This window comes from Paralichthys olivaceus, chromosome 2, assembly GCF_024713975.1.
Source record: "Paralichthys olivaceus isolate ysfri-2021 chromosome 2, ASM2471397v2, whole genome shotgun sequence".
NCBI lineage: Eukaryota > Metazoa > Chordata > Actinopteri > Pleuronectiformes > Paralichthyidae > Paralichthys > Paralichthys olivaceus.
This window is the reverse complement of record NC_091094.1, coordinates 7,246,809-7,265,055: the sequence shown is the minus strand read 5'-3', so window position 1 is coordinate 7,265,055 and position 18,247 is coordinate 7,246,809. Positions and strand designations below refer to the sequence as shown.

The window sequence follows — 18,247 nt, the reverse complement described above, 5'->3', positions numbered from 1 at the left end:
CATGATGTTTTCACTAGTTAGTTTCATCTAAATTTTATGAATTGTAGTTTTCTTGATCCCAGAAAAGTCCCTTTATATTTAAATACTTTATATTTACATCAAGGGGACCCTCTCTATGGAGGCCGCCATGTTTTTTTACATTAGTCCAGACTGGACAAACTAAACACCTTTTGAGTTTTTATGACAATTAAAGGGGTGTTCAGCTGCAACATGCAACTTCAACACTAGATATCACAAACTCCTAAACACTATACCTTTAAGATGGTATCTTTGGAGAATTACATATTTATTTCACATTTTAGTGGGAGAAATGGATTTATGCTTCTCGGCGGTTTACACCTGCAGCTATAGTCTCAATTTCAAGATATCAAATTAATTAATTTAGCTCTGGGATCAGTTCCAAAGGGCCTGTAGGAGCCTGTGAAATCCACAGAGAAGCATTCTTTGCTCCATTTCTAACAAATATATTGTGTAATCTTTGGCTCTGTGTGTTTAATAATTGACATTTGCAACAATAAGGTTGCAAGGAAAGATTGTTTTGCTTGGAAGCAATGAAAAACAAGTGTTAGGTCACACACTCTGCCTCTGTGGAATGATTACGAACCGACTTGGTTCCCATCAGCACAATACCTGACACTGTTTGTTTGGATGGTATCAACGACATCTCAGTATCAGCTAACTGCCATGTTCAGGTCGTTACATGGGTTGTAATGGATATAAGCATCACATGCAAATGTGCTGTTAAGATCTTTAGCCTTGTCTTGGTATTATGGTTTAGAATTCAGGGAAATGCATTTGTTTTTCCAAAGACAAAAGAAAGTTCACAAACACGCAAACATGAACCTCACACTCCAGAAAAAGTCTGGGTATCGAACTGTGTCAAGGATTCATCATCGAGCTCGTGAATATCCATACGTTAGATAATTGACAGAACAAATTCAACTTTTGAACTTGCCTACAAAACAGTAAGGTTCAACCAGCAGGCACCAGTGATATTTACATCTTTCATTTGTCAAGACATTTCACTACAAGCCAACTAAAGAAGGTAAATACAAGACAAATTCTCTGAAGACCCTAAATGTCTAATGTCTTCATGGCAAACCATCAAATAGTTTTTAGATGTTTCAGTCTGGATGGAAGAAGTGGACTAACAGCAGAAGGGCTGAGGAACTGGTTGCACGTTATTGAAACTGCAACTTATCAATTAGATGATATTTAAAGAGTCGGGTGTAAACATCGCTCGTATTAAAGAAATACAACTTAGTCATTGTTTCAGTGTTAATTTAATCATACAAATGCTTAATTATAGATACAGGGGGGAAAAGCTTTATTTTGACATTTTCTCTTCAGATAAAATGTGCTATTTCAGGACTATGTAAACTTTCATCTTATCCACTCACCATGCCAACCTTCTCAAGTCCATACATCGTCACAAACTAAAACTAGAGAATGAATCCAGCAATATTCAAATTTCCTCCCCATCCGTCACTCTCTCTCTCTCTCTCTCACAAACACGCACACAGAAATGCACACGAGCAAGATCACGAGAGGAAAGCACACACACACACACGCGCACAAAAAAAGACTGACATGACTCAAAGAAGCAATACAGTGTATACTGTTTGGGAGGAGGACTCTCCGCCAACTCAACACAATCACAAACAGATGCAACACAGAATGCTGGTGAATATTACAAACACGTGTACACGATCATAAAGGCAATGAACTCAAATATAGAGAATAACAATTAGATGTTCGTAACTACAACTGGGAAAACATTTGATAAATTCAAATGCATAAAAATAACAAGTGATTCTGTTTGAATGAAATATCCCTTTCGGAATGTTTTTTTTTTATTAAGTCCATCAACAACTTTTTCCTTTTTATTTTCAGGCCAAAATACATGATGAGATCCATTGTCTAACATTAAGTCAAGCTGAAGTAAAACTTCTGGTGGGACAGTCAAACCTAAATAAAGAAGCCAATGGATGTGAAATAATGAAAAAATATGTTTGAACTCACCAATCAGACTTTCTGGAAAGGTCCACACGATATTTTCTCCCTCAGCATTAGTGGGGAAGAGTTTTGTGCAAATAGCAATAAGAAAACATCAGTGCTTATAATGCTGATGCAAACCGTTAAATTCCATATTAAAATTGTCTTACTACAATCCAACTACAGCTTATCACCTTTTCTTCGCAATGAACTCAGCATGTCAAGTAAAACTTCTGTGAAAACTGGACCTGGTTGTAGATGCTTAAAGACGTTTGACCTCTCAGGCTTCTTCAGTTCTGGCTGACTGGTGGAAAAACCCAAGTATTTAACCTCTAGGGATTCGTTATAAAAGCTGCTGATGTCTCTGAGTTGGTTAATGTTCCTCGTCAGCTGAGGCCAAATGTAAATGACCGTCATTTTGAATGCACAAGTGTTTATGCACGTGTGTCCACACATGAAAACAAAAACTGGTGCAACTCCTCAGGTGGAGAATCTGCAGTTATAATGGCTATGGGATGCTCCTCTGATGGCAACAATGTGCAGACAGGGAGGATACGTAGTTTCCTATGAAAAGGAAGGAGGCCATCGACATCAAAGTAGAGAGGAGGTGGTGAACATCACTTTATCCCCAACCTGCAAGTGTCCTTTCAAGGGAGATTTAACAACCATGTCCACTTGGCCTCAGGGGACTTCAATTACTCTAATGACTGGTGTTACAGTCTGAGAACGTCTTTACAACCGTTTCCAGTTGCCTTTGATTCAATACGTCTTGGACCCTGTTCAGATCTGTTATCAACATCCATCCTCAGTGATCTGATCGTCCTCAATCCAACTCAAGATCTGATCACTATGACCACAATCTTTTTCCTACTCAGCTGACGTCCTCTGACCTGTTTCACAATGAGCACCAAGTACAAGTGCATCCTGAAATCTTCCTGCAATGTCCCCACTCAAACCACATTCAGAGGTGGTCTGTGGCGCATGAGGACACATTGCAATGTCTGGCGTGAGCAGACGAATTTAGAGCCGACCACTTGTGATCAGGCTTTTGGATGCCCGCGCCCTGGATGACTGAGAATCCTCACAGACAAGTTGGTCATTTGATTTTTAGCACCACCTGCTGGCTCTAAATGGGACTTTTTTTTTTGCACCTACAATGCACAACGTGACAGCAAATAAATAACATCAGCAATTAGTGAGTCGGTTCATCCAAACGATTCAGAATAATTCAAATACTTTAGAGGTACACACCAAGTAAAGCTCTCTCAAGTCCCATGTATGTGTGAATAGACACGTCTTCCTTTGCCCAAGTAGTATACACCATTTAATGTCAGTTAAATCCAAAGAGAAACCATTAACATACATGCACACACACGCACATATCTAGTACACATACCGTAGACATCAGAAACCGCAGTCACTCACCAGGCAAAATGGACTTAGATGGCTTTTTCGACTTTCTCACATCTCACAGGCTCAAACTCTCTTGCATCCTTTTGCGCTTCAGCATCTATTTAAAGCAAAAACCCACCCTTAAAAAAAAACAAACAAACAAAAACGCACACACTGACCCATGCAGTCTGAATGGAGCAGTAGACTGAGTTGTTGTATGACAGCACAGATTAGTGTCTTGGTTGTCTGGACTTTATCTTTGGAAGAGGTTGGGTTCCTACACAGGGATCGTCCATATTTTCTTTGCAATGATTTTTAGGAATTTGCCCTCTTCTTTACATGCTTAAAATGTCATGTATGACATTTTTCAGATATGGTAGGGATGAATTTATTTTTACTTTAAATAACCATGCAGAGATGAGCTCCTCAGTTTTGTGGAGGGAAACACTGGCACTGCTGTGTTGGCTTTGACGGGAAGTTTTTCTCAAAAAGGGCAAAGGGTGAAACGTTTGGGTGATAAATGCTTCCGAATAATGTAAAAAAATGATTCTTACAGAGTGAAGCAAAATGGGATTTATCGGACCAGGGTCAGCAACCAGGGTTCAAGGAGCTACATGTTTGTTACATCAGAAACATCTGAGTCATAAATAAAACACATAGTGGGATATTGGTGGTGACGTCTAGTTCTTAAACTACAAAAATACTTGAAACATGACAGTAGAACATCTGACCTCAATGTTTGACACTGAGCTAATTAATCGTCTTATTCTGGACTAGACCACAACTTATTTGAACCTTTGAGACGCTGAGTAAAGAAAATAAACCCTGTAAACTTATATCAGATTATTGGACCTGAAAGTGTTAAATTCCAGCAGCTACTCGTTCACAACACAACGGATGTTGATGCCCCTCATATCAGGCATTGCCAGGCAATGGCAATGGTGACCATTGCCATTGCGATCAAGTCAGCATTAAGTTGTATCACACCTGTCAGACAGCTTCTTCCAACTTGGCACTTCATGCAAATGAAGTCGTTAAAGGTGATTAAACCCACATTTTATAGATAAACTGGAACCATTTTTAGTCCAATGATGTGACGGCTTGTAAGACATATACTGTAAGGAGATGCTTCCAAAGCACTTTGATTTATCTAGAGCTATTCTGTCTTTCTTGAACTCAGGCATTTACATGTAGCTGGTAGGTCAGGTCCTGGTCGTTGTCATACCAGCTGTTTAACGTCCCACATTAATCCCTTGGTTTGTATGTGAAACTTGTGTAAGGCTGTCATCGAGAGAGGACCAGGAATACTCCACACACTTCTATTAAAAACCACTCGTGTGGTGAGTGAAAGATCACACTTTTCCCACAAAGGCCTCAAAATCTAGTTTTGTACCGTGCGCCAACAACTTCCGAAACCTTTTCAGATCTGTGTAGGAACCCTGAAGAGACATGGGAAAACCTAAACTGTACGTAGGTTGTTTGAGGTTGATTTTCCCTTAAATTAATGTGTTTTACAGTGTAAATAAAAATAGTTGTGTGTATTTATCTTTAAGGGTTTTTAGCATAAAATGAAGCATTCACACATGCGAATCCAGGTGTTGATGTCAGGTGCGGATGTTTCACTGCAGCAGATGTAATCCATCACCTCACTGTAATTTGTGTTTCTGTGGAAAAGGGCTATGGACAGGGAGAGGGTTGTCATGAGTCAATATAAAACAAGTGTCCACTCTCCCCCCCCCCCAACTCCTTTAAATTAAGGACTCCCAAGGTGTTCAGCTCATCATCCATCATAGAGGGGGGGTCTTTCTGTTATTCTAGCTCTGTCCAAAGGGAAAGGGTCCGTGAATACCCTGGAAAAAATTAGAAAACAGGTATTAGCTTATAGATTAAAAAGGTTTTTATTACCGTACTTATATTATTATTAAACACAGTGAAAGAAAATGCTGTTATCGTAGGCATTTTCAGATGTGAACTCCAGACATATTTCAGAATTTGTCTCTCAAATGAAGAACGCAGCAGGAGATTCTCAGGGTCAAACGCGTAGGAAAATGTCCGAAACATTCAGGTGAGGGCTGGCTCCTGGACAGAACATGCAGGAGGCAAGACATAACGTTTAAATTGCACTGCGGAAATCGCATGTCTTTGTCTATAGCACATCAACACCTACATCGGAGCAACTGGCCGACATTTGCTTTCTCCCTAATAGCCCCTCCACAAAACTTCAGGAAAATGCCCAGAGTTCCGTGCCTGTCTGAAAGCAGCTCATCGGTTTCTCTGCAGAATCAAACCTTAGTGAGTTTAAAGAAGCCACTCTGTCAATGTCCTTCAGAATTAATGTCTGCACTGACTGGCTGACAAAAGGTAAGTGCTTCTCAACAGACCAGTTTATCCACCATGAAGAGTTTAACAATAACGTGGCCACACCTGACTAATTCAGGGGATTTAATTGAGTTGACAAGTTATTAAACTGAGGCAGGTGCAGTGACAGAGGACGTTACCTTGAGGAGGACTGATGCATATCTCAATAAAGGAGCAATGCAGAGAAGAACAGAAGCAAAACTTTTGTGTTGGTCACAGTGCACGTCATCTCTCATATGGATTTTAACAAGAGTTGAAGTCCATAAAGAGGTGGTTTTGCTTTTCTAAGCTCTTTGGTGAAGTTGCATGATGCAGCTGAATACCCATCACCTCAGCCCCACTTCCAAACATGGAAGAGAACCTGTGGTAACCTTGACTTGTCATAAAAACTCAAAAGCTGTTTGGGCTACTGTAAAAAAACATGGCGGCCCCGTACAGAGGACCTGCTGCTGAGGTAAATATAAAGTATTTCAAATATAACAGGCTCATTCCAGGGTGAAGAAAACAACAATGCCAATGGATCCCTTTCACCTAAATCTTACACACTGAACCTTTAAATGTAGGTGATAGGAACCAATAAAATACATTCCAACAAATATGAAGCTGATATGACGCTTCAGCTCTCTGAGTCAAAATAAGATTATGTTTTACTGTGTTTTACACGTTTTTTGTTACCCAGACCAGACGGTCTCATTCCTTCCTGAGCGAGGCTGGAAGAATGTTGGAATAAGTGGGACAATCCTAATAAAAACACACAAACTTTAAAAGATTACTTCTTCATTAATATAAAACACCCTTACATTGGAACTGATGAGAGAAGAGATTTCATTAAACTATGAGGATTAAACCCTATACATTAGCAACATGGCATTTTAGCAGTAATCATAACGTGGAGCTGAAGTTGACAGAGATTCCATTTGTTCTAGAGCCATACTTTCTAAAACAGAAAGGTTAGATGAGTAGAAATTGTCCCTGGATGAAGTTAAAGCTTCAGTGTGTAAGATTTAGGTGAAAGGGATCTATTGGCAGAAATTTAATGTAGAATAATCCTCATGATGTTTTCACTAGTTCGTTTCATCTAAATTGTATGAATTGTAGTTTTCTTTACCCCAGAAAAGGCCCTTTACGTTTAAATACTTTATATTTACATGGAGGGGACCCTCTCTACGGAGGAGCCATGTTTGTTACATTAGTACAGACTGAACAAACTAAACACCTTTTGAGTTTTTATGACAATTAAAGGTTACCACAGGTTATTTTTCATGTTTGGAAGGAGAGAGTGAGGTGAGGGGTGTTCAGCTGCAACATGCAACTTCAACACTGGATATCACTAAATTCTACACACTGTACCTTCAAGTGTCACCAAAATCCGACCGAATTTCATAGCATCCCATGTAATATTGAAAAAATTGAGATTGAATAAACATCATGTCCAAGTGGTTTTCCTTCAGTAAAAACGTATTTAAATAACATTTTCATAACAGTAACTTAAACTGAGAAACTAACTTTCACAGCACATTTATGATGGAAGAGAGAAAAAAAATCTTAGTTTAAACGACCCTGTGAAACTTTGATTTAGTGCTGTGGAACATTGTTGTTGACAGGAGCAACTTCAAACGTTTGTTAGTTTTACACTTCAACTGGTCCAGAAATGAAACTGAAACAAACTAACCCAAATATTTGAGTGGTTTCTGTTTGAAAACATTGCTAAACATGTGTCAGATGAAGGATTCAGTGTTAAAGTGTCGCCTCTTGTTGTAAACTTGCTGATCCAGACGACCACTGGTTTTAAATTACCACACCTGAAAACACGTATCACGTGATTATTGACGAACACTGGGCACGTGCATGTCAGTGCTCTCTGGTTTCGCTCATTCTGCTCCGAGGCAAACAGATAACGTTTTAAAAATGTCACGGTCAATTGTATGGGGTCAGCCCTACAGGAAGCACATGATGTATCACAGCAGCCAGGGGACACTCATACTTAGAATGGATACATGTATCTTAGTTGGTCTTTCAACTTAAGTAAGCTTCCATAGGACCAGCCAGGGAAGTGAAGAGTAGTTTTATGGAGTATAAAATCTAAAATGTGATGCATACATACCTGACCGTAAGTCACAACAGAAAGATTGGTTTGGAGTCCATTTGAGGCCCTATTTACAGCATTATGAGACAGTCCATTTTGATCTTGCTGGATTGGCTCCTGTGTGCGTTCCCACACCCCACCAGGTTCTCTGAAGCTGTTGTCGGTGGCGTCGTGCTTGTTCTTCTGCGGCGAGGCGAAGGGGTTGAAGTCTCCCTGCACGTTCCGTTGGGGTTGGGTGTTGAATTCTGTCTCAAAGGAGGACAGCTGCTGGGTCACGCCAAGGAGACCTCCAACTTCTACGCTAAGGATCACCCAGATTACATCTGTGAAGACAAGCAGCATAGGATTACTATATGATGGACATGTTTCTGTGTTGTGTGTATTGTATAGTTTTGGTTCAATTAGTTGAACAAAAGAATATATATCTTGGGAAAGAATTGTAATAAAAAAAGAATTCACAGATGAATAAAGGGAAAATAAAAGCTAATCACAGTCCTTCTAAAGTACCTCATTAGAAATTAAACATTATTGCTGATTTCTTACCTCCATAGAATAAGCCTGTGGCTGTACACATCCTCCACTGACCCTGGTACATGCCAGGAGTTGTGGGACTTCGCATCTGCACACTAACATCTGATATTTCCTGGGGGTCTAGAGACTTCACCATAACTGTGTTTACGTGCCCAAACTGATCCCCACCAATGTACTTGAGACAAACCCCAGGCGGCCACGCCTCTGCACCTGTCAAACAAAGATAGGTGCAATTAAAACACAGTTCAATAACAACGCAGCGTCATGGTTGATACGACACTGCAGTGCACAGAGTTAGAGAGTGTGCATGTAATGTGCTCCATACCTGTGTTCTGTATCCTCCAGGTCTTTGTGAACGGTGTATCTGGAGGAACGGACTCTCCTTCTCCAATTGTCACATCTTCAACGAAGGACATGGATGGTGTGTTGACATTGGGACTTTCAAAGTCATAATATGCACCGATAGCAGCCTGAAGGTTCCTGTGTTAACAGAAAGGAAACTGTGTTATCAAAGGTTGACATTACCAAAGTAATCCTGGTCACTTTGACCAGATACTTGCTGAGTCAGGAAGCTGAACTCTGCTCTGTACAGCTGATGTTGTCTTTCGGATGTGTTTCCTTACAAACTACTGAACATAATCAAATATGACAGTCCATTCCTCAGATCCTGACAGTTAAATTGAAAATACACCCAAGAATATAATTCACACGTATTATATGGCCAAGTAATACTTTATGAGTCAGAGACAAATCAGAGAACGGCTCAACGGCTGCTGAACAATGGGCAATGTTAAAATCATGTTTATGAAATAAAACATTTCCTTCAGGGATCAAGAGCAGTGATACTGTTTCATAAAGAAAATGCCAGAAATTTACAAGGGAACTTTGGGAAGTGGGTGGACATACAAGAGCCTGATTAAAAAAAGAACAGACAAAACAAAGACGCATCTAAAGAAAGAATATCTTGACCTTTCAGCAGAAACACTAGTTTGAGTACAGTGTTGTCCAATCACATCTGAAAAACCAATGGGTGCATGGTTATTCTAAATGGCCACAGTCCAAGGACTGCACACTTTAGGTCAGTCTCTCCCCGAAGGCATTTATAGTGCTGCACTCGGTTGTACACACCAAAGTGATGGAAGTGGCTGTGTGATAAATGTGAGGATTCAATAAAATAAATATTTAGTTTGTGAATGACACTCAAGTCAATCATTTGCAGCTCAATAAAAGATGCATCAAAGGTCAAACTGAAGCTGTTTTCATGAACATTTCCAGAAAATTGGGTGTAGACATTTTACAGAAATGGCTTTTCACATACGAAGAACGCAGCAGGAAGTTGTCTGGGTCAGATGCACTCACAACATTACATTACATTTAGCCGACACTTTTATCCTAAGTGAATTCCAATTAGTGTATTCAACATCTATGAGGGGTTATTTAGGGTTCAGCATCTTGCCCGAGGACACTTCTGCATGGGCTGGGATTCGAGGCGCCAACCTTCTGGTTGGAGAAGAATTCTGAAAAGATAGACCGGATCTTCTCTCAGTTGTCTTTTTCTGAGATATTAATGACTTCAAGCTGTTTTAAGATTTCAGATTGTGATGCTGTTGAACTGTACTGGATAATGCAAACAGGTGTTTCTGCTATAAATCCTCACAGATATGAATGAAGAGTGTCAGTAAAACACAAACTGCATCTTCTCAAATTACCATAAGGTTGAATTTACAACTCTCAGCAACATTAAACCATTAGAAAGGTTGAATTTATTGCAGGAAAGTTGTGCATTAATTTTAGTTGTGTACCTTCTTAATTAACTGCAAACTGACTGTGGATGTTGAGCTAAGGGCTGTATTGTTCTCAAACTAGTATTTCAGCTTGAATGTCTGTACACTGTCCGTCATTACTTCAGCAAATACATCCAGTTGATCGTAATCGTACTTATTTTATAACAGATGAATTCATGGATTCATGGTCTTCCTCTGCCATCTCATTACATTCCACGTTTCTGCAACAGTTTCCACAAAAACTAAACATCAAAGCCATCGGGAATGTTGATTGATCGACTGATTGGTTTGATCGACGGTGATTTCTGCAACAGAAACTGATGCCAAGTGATGTCATCTCACCAGCGTGACGACATTACGCCCCGAAAGAAAAAAAAACTGAGCGATGGGGAAAATATCGGTGTTTGAGTGGATTTTGTCCCTTAGAACTGGATGCGATCAACACCCACCGGTATCGATCGCCCCTCCGCTGGTTATCGGCTGATCGGGGACACAGTGACCACTTGGCAGCAGCTGATAGCCGCCGATCACGACTGGTTACGTCAGCAGAGTAACGTGAAGAGAGTCGAGTCTCCCTCTGAGGTTTAACTGGCTCCGAACACGATTATGTAACATGGCTGATAATCTACGCTGAGGGTTCCCTGCGTCTACGTTGTCCTGCTCGGTAGTTAGCTAGCTCACGCGTTGTGTTGTTAAACATTCCGCCCACCTGGATACGAAACAAACTTCCACTTCCGTGTAGCCCTGAACCGATAGACGAGGAGTTACCTGCCATTCCTCCTCCCTGGCTTCTCAACTTGTGTGTCCGCCTCCATTGTTGTTTTTTTTTTTGTTTTTTTTGTAGCATTTACACGCATGCTAACAAGCTAATTAAAGCGTCGCGCTGCTGCTGCTGCTGCTTCCCGACAACACGGGCCCTCGCATCCCCGCACTCACCAGTTGGTCATGTCCAGGAAGAAGGCGCAGCCGGCGGGGTTGAGCTGGAAGCCCAGCAGTCTCTGGAACTCCGAGATGAGGACGTCCTTGTCCGTGGTGCCCATGCAGCTGAACTTCTGCATGAGCTCCGCGTCCACGTCCATGTCGGTGCCCTCCATGGGTGGCGGGTGTCCCGCGGCGGAGACCCGCGGAGCGTGGGGCGGGGGAGGTAGCACTGGGAGAGGGAGGGAAGATGAGGATGAGAGGAGGGGGATGCCTCTCTCAGTTCGGTCCGAGGCCTCGTCCGGCCATAACAGCCAGCTCCACAACAACAAGCGGCAGTGCGCATGGCACCAGCGGGGGGACGGTGTCTGACGCCGCCGCAGCCCGCGCGTCACCCTTCGCCAATCACACGGTGGGCGTCCACGTCATCTGTTGCTATTTGCAGCCTCCTTCTCATTGGGTCGTCAATTAAAGCCGAGCTGCTCCGCTGCTCTCCACAGTCAGTGCAGGGTTAATGTGGGATGATTGTAGTTGCACATGAAACACAGCAGATGAGGTCACAGACGTGGGGCAGCTCCTCGACATTAAAAAAAAAAAAAAAAGATAGAATGACGACGAATGACGAGTCTGTGCGCAGTTCTGTCACAGCTCTGTGGGTTTGTCTTCAGCTTGGTCTGTCTTCAGCTGGGTTTGTCTTGTCTTCAGCTGGGTCTGTCTTCAGCTGGGTTTGTCTTCAGCTGGGTTTGTCTTGTCTTCAGCTGGGTTTGTCTTCAGCTGGGTTTGTCTTGTCTTCAGCTGGGTCTGTCTTCATCTGGGTTTGTCTTCAGCTGGGTTTGTCTTGTCTTCAGCTGGGTTTGTCTTCAGCTGGGATTGTCTTGTCTTCAGCTGGGTTTGTCTTCAGCTGGGTTTGTCTTGTCTTCAGCTGGGTCTGTCTTGTCTTCAGCTGGGTTTGTCTTGTCTTCAGCTGGGTCTGTCTTCAGCTGGGTCTGTCTTGTCTTCAGCTGAGTTTGTCTTCAGCTGGGTTCGTCTTCAGCTGGGTTTGTCTTCAGCTGGGTTTGTCTTGTCTTCAGCTGGGTTTGTCTTCAGCTGGGTCATGTAGCTTCTCTCTGTGGACATTTTGTCTCCTTGTATCCTCATACAGTTTCTTTTTGCAGTCATGCATGTCTGTGTGGTCCTGCAGGTCCTCTTGCGTCCTCTTCCATTATTTTGCATGTTCAACATCTATCTATGGTCATTCAGTATGATTTTGTATTAATTTATATTTTTTAGTCATCTTGTGTCTATTTGTATCTTTTTATACTCATTTTGCATCTCTCTGTGGACATTTAAAATGTTGTTGTACTCATTTTTAATCATTTGCATCCGTTGTGGTCATTTAGTATCTTTTTGTTGTCATTTTGAGTCTTTTGGGGTCATGTTGTATATATTTTGTAGTCGTTTTGTGTCCGTCTGTTGCCATTTTCTATCTGTTTGCTGCCATTTGGCATCTCATGGGTCATTTTGGATCGTTTTGTAATCCTTTTGCATCACTGTTGGTTCTTTTGTGTCTTTGTCTTCATATAGTATCTCATAGACAGATTAAATGGATAATAAATAAAAGGAGTACTATTCACAAATTAATTTATGTGTGTTTCATTATTTCTTTTTACCATTATTACACATTTTGAAAACACTTGCAGGTCAAAACTTGTCAAAATATATGTTGTATCTATCAATCTATTGAAATTTGATGTCCACAGTACATACAATAATTGGGGACTTTTCAAAGACTTTTAGAATCAACTATATATTTGCTCGTTTAAAATAAACTGTATAAACGAGAGGGTAAATAATGCAAAGAGTTAACTTTTAATATATATTTCTAATGAATAAAGTCTGTATATTTTAATTAATTATAAATTTAAAGAGTAAAGAGTATTTGTGCCACTTCACGGGGATGAAAACGACAGAGGAGCCACTTCCGCTGCTCGTGTCATTTGTGATAAAAAGACAGTAAACCATTTTTAAATGACTAATTAATGGGCTTTACAGTAAAAATATAATAACAATCAAAACATATTTGTATTTGTCGAAATAAAACATAAACTCTTCAACTTTTTCAGTCACACGCTATAATTACGCTTACGAGACTTCCAGGCGGAACTGAGTGTACGTAGGTCTCATATCCGGGAGGAACATTTATCCGTAACACCCCGGCGCCGCGCTCTCGACGGAGCTTCTATAGAAACATGCCGAAGTAAGTACAGACTCATTTCACTTCTGTGTGATTAACCTCTGCTTCTCACCCACCGGCCATTTTAATACGTGTTAATATGTGTATACATAAAAAACCGGGATGAATGATATTTTATAAACCAACCAAACAGACCCGTTTGCTTCTTGCTTTGTTCGGGCTGTGTCTATGTGCTGGAGTGAACCTCGATTCACCAGCTCCCACAGCACCGTGAGATTCACTAGTTTTTTTCCCCAACACGAAATGTGCCGTGCCTGTTTTTTCACCACACTCACTGATAGAGAAATAATCCTCGTGTAGATGACAAAGCAACCGAAGATTAGCATCCATTTAGTCGCATGTTCGGGATGTTTCGACCCCATCGCACGGTCCTTCGTCTTCCAGCAACTACACCCAGCTCGGTCGGTAGTTTATCAGGTAAACTTAGCTAAAGACATAATTCGGTGTAGTGCCGCAGCTCTACGGTTCATCTTAAACACATTAAGTTACACTGTTGTACCTGATTCAATCAGGCGATTTTTAAACTTTTAGATTGTGATGCTGTTGAACTGAAACTTGAATGGAGAGGACAGAAAAGTAGAAACACACATGTCAGTAAACTACAAACTACAACTTCTTAAATGATCATAGAGTTGAGTCAACACGTCTACAACAGTTTCAACAAAACACTAAACATTAAAACCATTACAAATGTTGAACTGTTGACTGAACAGCTTTAAAATAGATCAATTCATTGTTGTTTTCTGTATCTCAGGGTTGGATGCTCTTCCTCAGCCATTTTGTTATATTCATTCATAAAGTTCAACTTCAAACCACCTCTCTTTGCTTTTACAATTTATATCCTGTCTCTATAGTACACGAGACACTAAACTCCCACACCTGAGATATCCCCTACATACCTTAGATAGTACCTACATTCTCTCTAATCTTGTCAGAGCTGTTTTCAAGTACTTCACATTGATTTGACTGAAATGCTCAGCAGCTTGTGTCTGTCCGTTCCTCTTGACAAAGACATATCGTTTCAGTCTGACAGTTACATTATTTGGACTAGAGCTGCAACACTTAGTCCATAAACAGAAAATGAATCAATAGGATTTTATGTCTTTATTCGTCATAGATGGCATTTCAGATGAATCAATAATGATCTATTGACCATTAAAGATGGATTAAGTTAAGAAACGACATCACCTTTAATTTTCCTCCAGGGTGAATGTTGTAGCTGCGGTCATCATGTTGATACTCGAACATCTTCCAAGCAGCTGCAGCATCAGAAAAAATAAGTAACTGGGAAAGTAAGACAGTAGTAGTTAGGATTTTTACACTGCACAAATCAATTATTACTTTTATAAACACATTTTCAAATAAATTGAAAGTAGGGAACATTATCGACACACGTCTTGTACAACATTTTGTACAATACATGCCTCTTATATTTAAGAGTGTCTTATTTATGAATGTGTTTTACTAATAACACCCAGCCAAGCCTGAGTTTAAAAATATATGTATTTAAAGGATATTTAATCAGAATCTCATTTAAAATTTGTATTTTTTAACTTTCCACAGGTTTTATTGTGATTACTGTGACACGTACCTCACACATGATTCGGTAAGTTGTGCTTGTGTGTACCAGATGAAATTGTTGAAAAGCATAAATCACTTTGCAGTGTTCTCCTGCTGTTAAAAAGCCATTCATTTGTTCCCTTTCCCCTCCAGCCATCAGTGAGAAAGACCCACTGCAGCGGCCGAAAACACAAAGAAAATGTCAAAGATTATTACCAGAAGTGGATGGAGGAGCAGGCTCAGAGTCTGATCGATAAAACAAGTAAGTCAACTATTCTCTCCATTATCCGAGGAAATCTATGGGGCTGTGATTGCTCATCAGAAGATACGTTTGTTCTCCAGGGCAGCTGAAGGTGATATTTTAAAGAACCCGGATGCCTAAAAAGTTTTTGTTAAGGTTAAAAACACCAAAAATGGAGGGAATCTTTAGATCCTTTGAGTTTTCAAGCAATATTTGTGATATTAAGATCATGGCTGCTGCAAGATAATCTTAATATGAAAGTGACCTCTAGTGGCAGTAACACATATTACATATTATTAAGCAGTCGTGTTCCCGCGCCTCGTCGAAGGACAGCGCAGTCGGCTTCTCTTCTCCATATTCACTGCTCTGTTTAGTTGTAGACAATAAATTTCATGTTGGAGTAAATCCTGTTTCACAGCCCACTCAAGCCATACTTATTCATGTGTGTGGGATATCTCAAGCTCCATGCTTTAACAGTGTGCTATGTATACCGTCTTACTTGGGCCCCCTCTGAGATTACAAACCACTAATCCACGTAAGAGCTGCAAAGCCAGTTTGAGGCTGGAGAGTAGTGTTGTCCAGTGTAGTGTGATATGTTGTTTTATAGACTTAACTCTTTAAAAATAAGGACTTAAACTCACATATTCTTCCATTACTGACAATAACTCCTTCATCTCTATCAGACATGTTCTTGTGTAAATACTTAAAACATTGACACTTGTCCATTATGCTAAAACTGTTCCTTCTAATACATGTTAAATATAGCACACTCAGTGTTGTATTGGACAGAAGTGTTGCGTAACAGATTTTGGACCACATACTTTATTTTGATGTGCAGTAATGACTTAACCCATGACCCCATCATTATGATTGCATTTAAAGTGTTGAGCACGAAACAGAACGCAAATTAACTCCTAACGAACAAAACAGCAACGTGAAAGTCGTGTGTTGTACTTGAAATATTTGGTTGTTAATGTTTTTTTCTTTTCTTCCAACAGCGGCTGCGTTTCAACAAGGAAAGATTCCTCCCACACCGTTTCCTGGTGGTCCCCCTCCTCCAGGTGAGTCAGCCTATTGTCTTCAATTTCTGCTGTAATTGAATTTACTGTAACAACCTTTTCTTTTTATAGTTCAATTCATATTCAAATCTATTAAAGCTTTCACTCCACTGGATAAAATGAAAAATATTATCATTGTACAACTTGGTTGTAAAATAAAACCCGATGAGTCTGTATTGTGGAAGTCAACAAACTGTCATTACTCTGGTGGAAGATAACTTGTAATAACATTGTATTTGGTGATTACATCCCATTGAAATTAAGGTTTACACTTTACAAAGAAACAGTAACGTTAGCGCCTCACTGATCGAGCTGGGCAGTCTGTCTTTGTCTTGCCAACCACTTGCAGGGCAGCTCTGTAACTTTGATCCTGACAAAATGAGCGTGAAACACAAAGGTCTATTATGTTTGGTCTGTTTTATTTGTCGGAGCAGCTAAAAACACCTCGGCAAAGAAAAAGATGTGTACCCATCTGTTGCAACAGGACTAAAATTATTTGCTGACATCAAACACAGAGAGGAGCGAACACAAATGTACCTGATTGCTGTTTCTGTGATTCTGTCATTGTTTTCTCTTTATGACCAGAAGGATTCTGCTTCATCCTCTCATCCAAGTTGTAAACATTGACACCTGCCTTGTCACGAGGGGGAGGCAGGGCCCTTGTTTAATTTGTGGAGCTTTACACAACATATGTAGCGAACGTATAGTGCTGCTGAGCACAGAGTTATTTGATTCATGTGATTCAGACAATTTCACAACTGCTTTTATTGATTGACTAACTTCTATATTCGTAGTCGGAGAGGTCAATTCAAATTTCACTGTGATCTGATCTAATTCAGCATCGACTGTACACTAACATTTGTTGTCTTACTGTAACACAGGTGGTCCTCCTCGCCCAGGCATGCTGCCCACACCCCCTATGGGAGGTCCTCCTATGATGCCCATGATGGGGCCTCCACCACACGGAATGATGCCCGGTGGACCAGGTAAGACGAGCTGCTTCTTCCCCTGAGAAACATTTGGAATTCTTAAATTAAAATGAATAATCAGGAAGTGATGTCTTTTGATATACTTGGTTTCTTGAGATAAATATTTCATTTGTACTGGGAGGATCTGACATCTTCTGATGACTCCTCTCTATCATAAAATACTGTAGGTCTATGAATTGAATAGTCAGTTAATGAAAAGAAAGGAAAAAATTGCAAAAAGACATTTGATAAGGGATTTTTATAATCCCCGATGCCTTAATAATGAAAGTTTGTCTTTGTTAAAAAAATGTTTAAACAAAACTGTTGGCTCTTCTGACTTTTCCCTCACATTTTATAGATTAAGCAATTTAAATGAGTTTTCACAGTTTTAAAAAAGCCAAAAGAGGAAGACACGTCCATGTGCTTCATTTACCATCACACTAAAGAAAGTGATCTTTTAATTTGAAATTGTAATTAATTTCAAAACTTCAGCTGTAAGAAATCTGGTTGTTACTCTTCTGTAAAACTGTCAGTGGTCAATTATCAAAGCTTCGTGTCCCTTGTCACTTTCAGGAGGCATGAGGCCGCCGATGGGAGGACCCATGCAGATGATGCCAGGACCACCTCACATGATGCGTCACCCTCGACCAATGATGATGCCAGTCAGGCCAGGCATGATGCGCCCAGACAGATAAGAACGAGCGGATCTCCTCCGCTCTTTGTTACCATGAACAAACGCGGCCTAGCGAGGACACTTGGTTTAACACTTGGATTTTGTCGATATGACATTTTAATTTTCAAATGTCCATTTTTCTTCAGCCTGGAACCTGAAGTCCCCTGAAGTAATTGTTCGTTTTTGTATAATTACTTTATTTTTCTGCTTGAAACTTGGTATTTATTAATATTCACCTGATTAGAAATAATTTCAGATCCCCATTTTAAAAATGTACTTTAACAAAACATCGTCTCCTGTGTTATTATCAAGACCAAATGATCTCCTGTCACTCTGCCACGCTGCGTTTTTGATACAATTTTTTTTATTTGTCTTTTGCTTTGTTTTAGGTTTTACATGTTTTTGTTGTATTTCATTGCATCGAGAAATAAAACTGTGATTTCAAACCTG

The 18,247-nt window shown here is 40.3% G+C and overlaps 2 protein-coding genes across 2 annotated transcripts; one reads left to right on the top strand and one right to left on the bottom strand.

The window, feature by feature from the left end:
• Nucleotides 1-1,264: 1,264 nt before the first annotated feature.
• On the bottom strand, nucleotides 1,265-11,461 carry ilrun (inflammation and lipid regulator with UBA-like and NBR1-like domains). The gene is made up of 5 exons (XM_020096802.2): nucleotides 11,083-11,461; nucleotides 8,688-8,842; nucleotides 8,375-8,572; nucleotides 7,850-8,154; nucleotides 1,265-5,237 (listed from the first exon to the last, which is right to left on the bottom strand). The coding sequence occupies exons 1-5, from the start codon at nucleotides 11,238-11,240 to the stop codon at nucleotides 5,202-5,204; spliced, it is 852 nt and encodes a 283-aa protein (XP_019952361.1). The 5' UTR covers nucleotides 11,241-11,461; the 3' UTR covers nucleotides 1,265-5,201.
• A 1,719-nt stretch (nucleotides 11,462-13,180) lies between these two features.
• snrpc (small nuclear ribonucleoprotein polypeptide C) lies at nucleotides 13,181-18,247 on the top strand. The gene is made up of 6 exons (XM_020096517.2): nucleotides 13,181-13,300; nucleotides 14,861-14,903; nucleotides 15,011-15,119; nucleotides 16,097-16,159; nucleotides 17,038-17,142; nucleotides 17,698-18,247. The coding sequence occupies exons 1-6, from the start codon at nucleotides 13,293-13,295 to the stop codon at nucleotides 17,817-17,819; spliced, it is 450 nt and encodes a 149-aa protein (XP_019952076.1). The 5' UTR covers nucleotides 13,181-13,292; the 3' UTR covers nucleotides 17,820-18,247.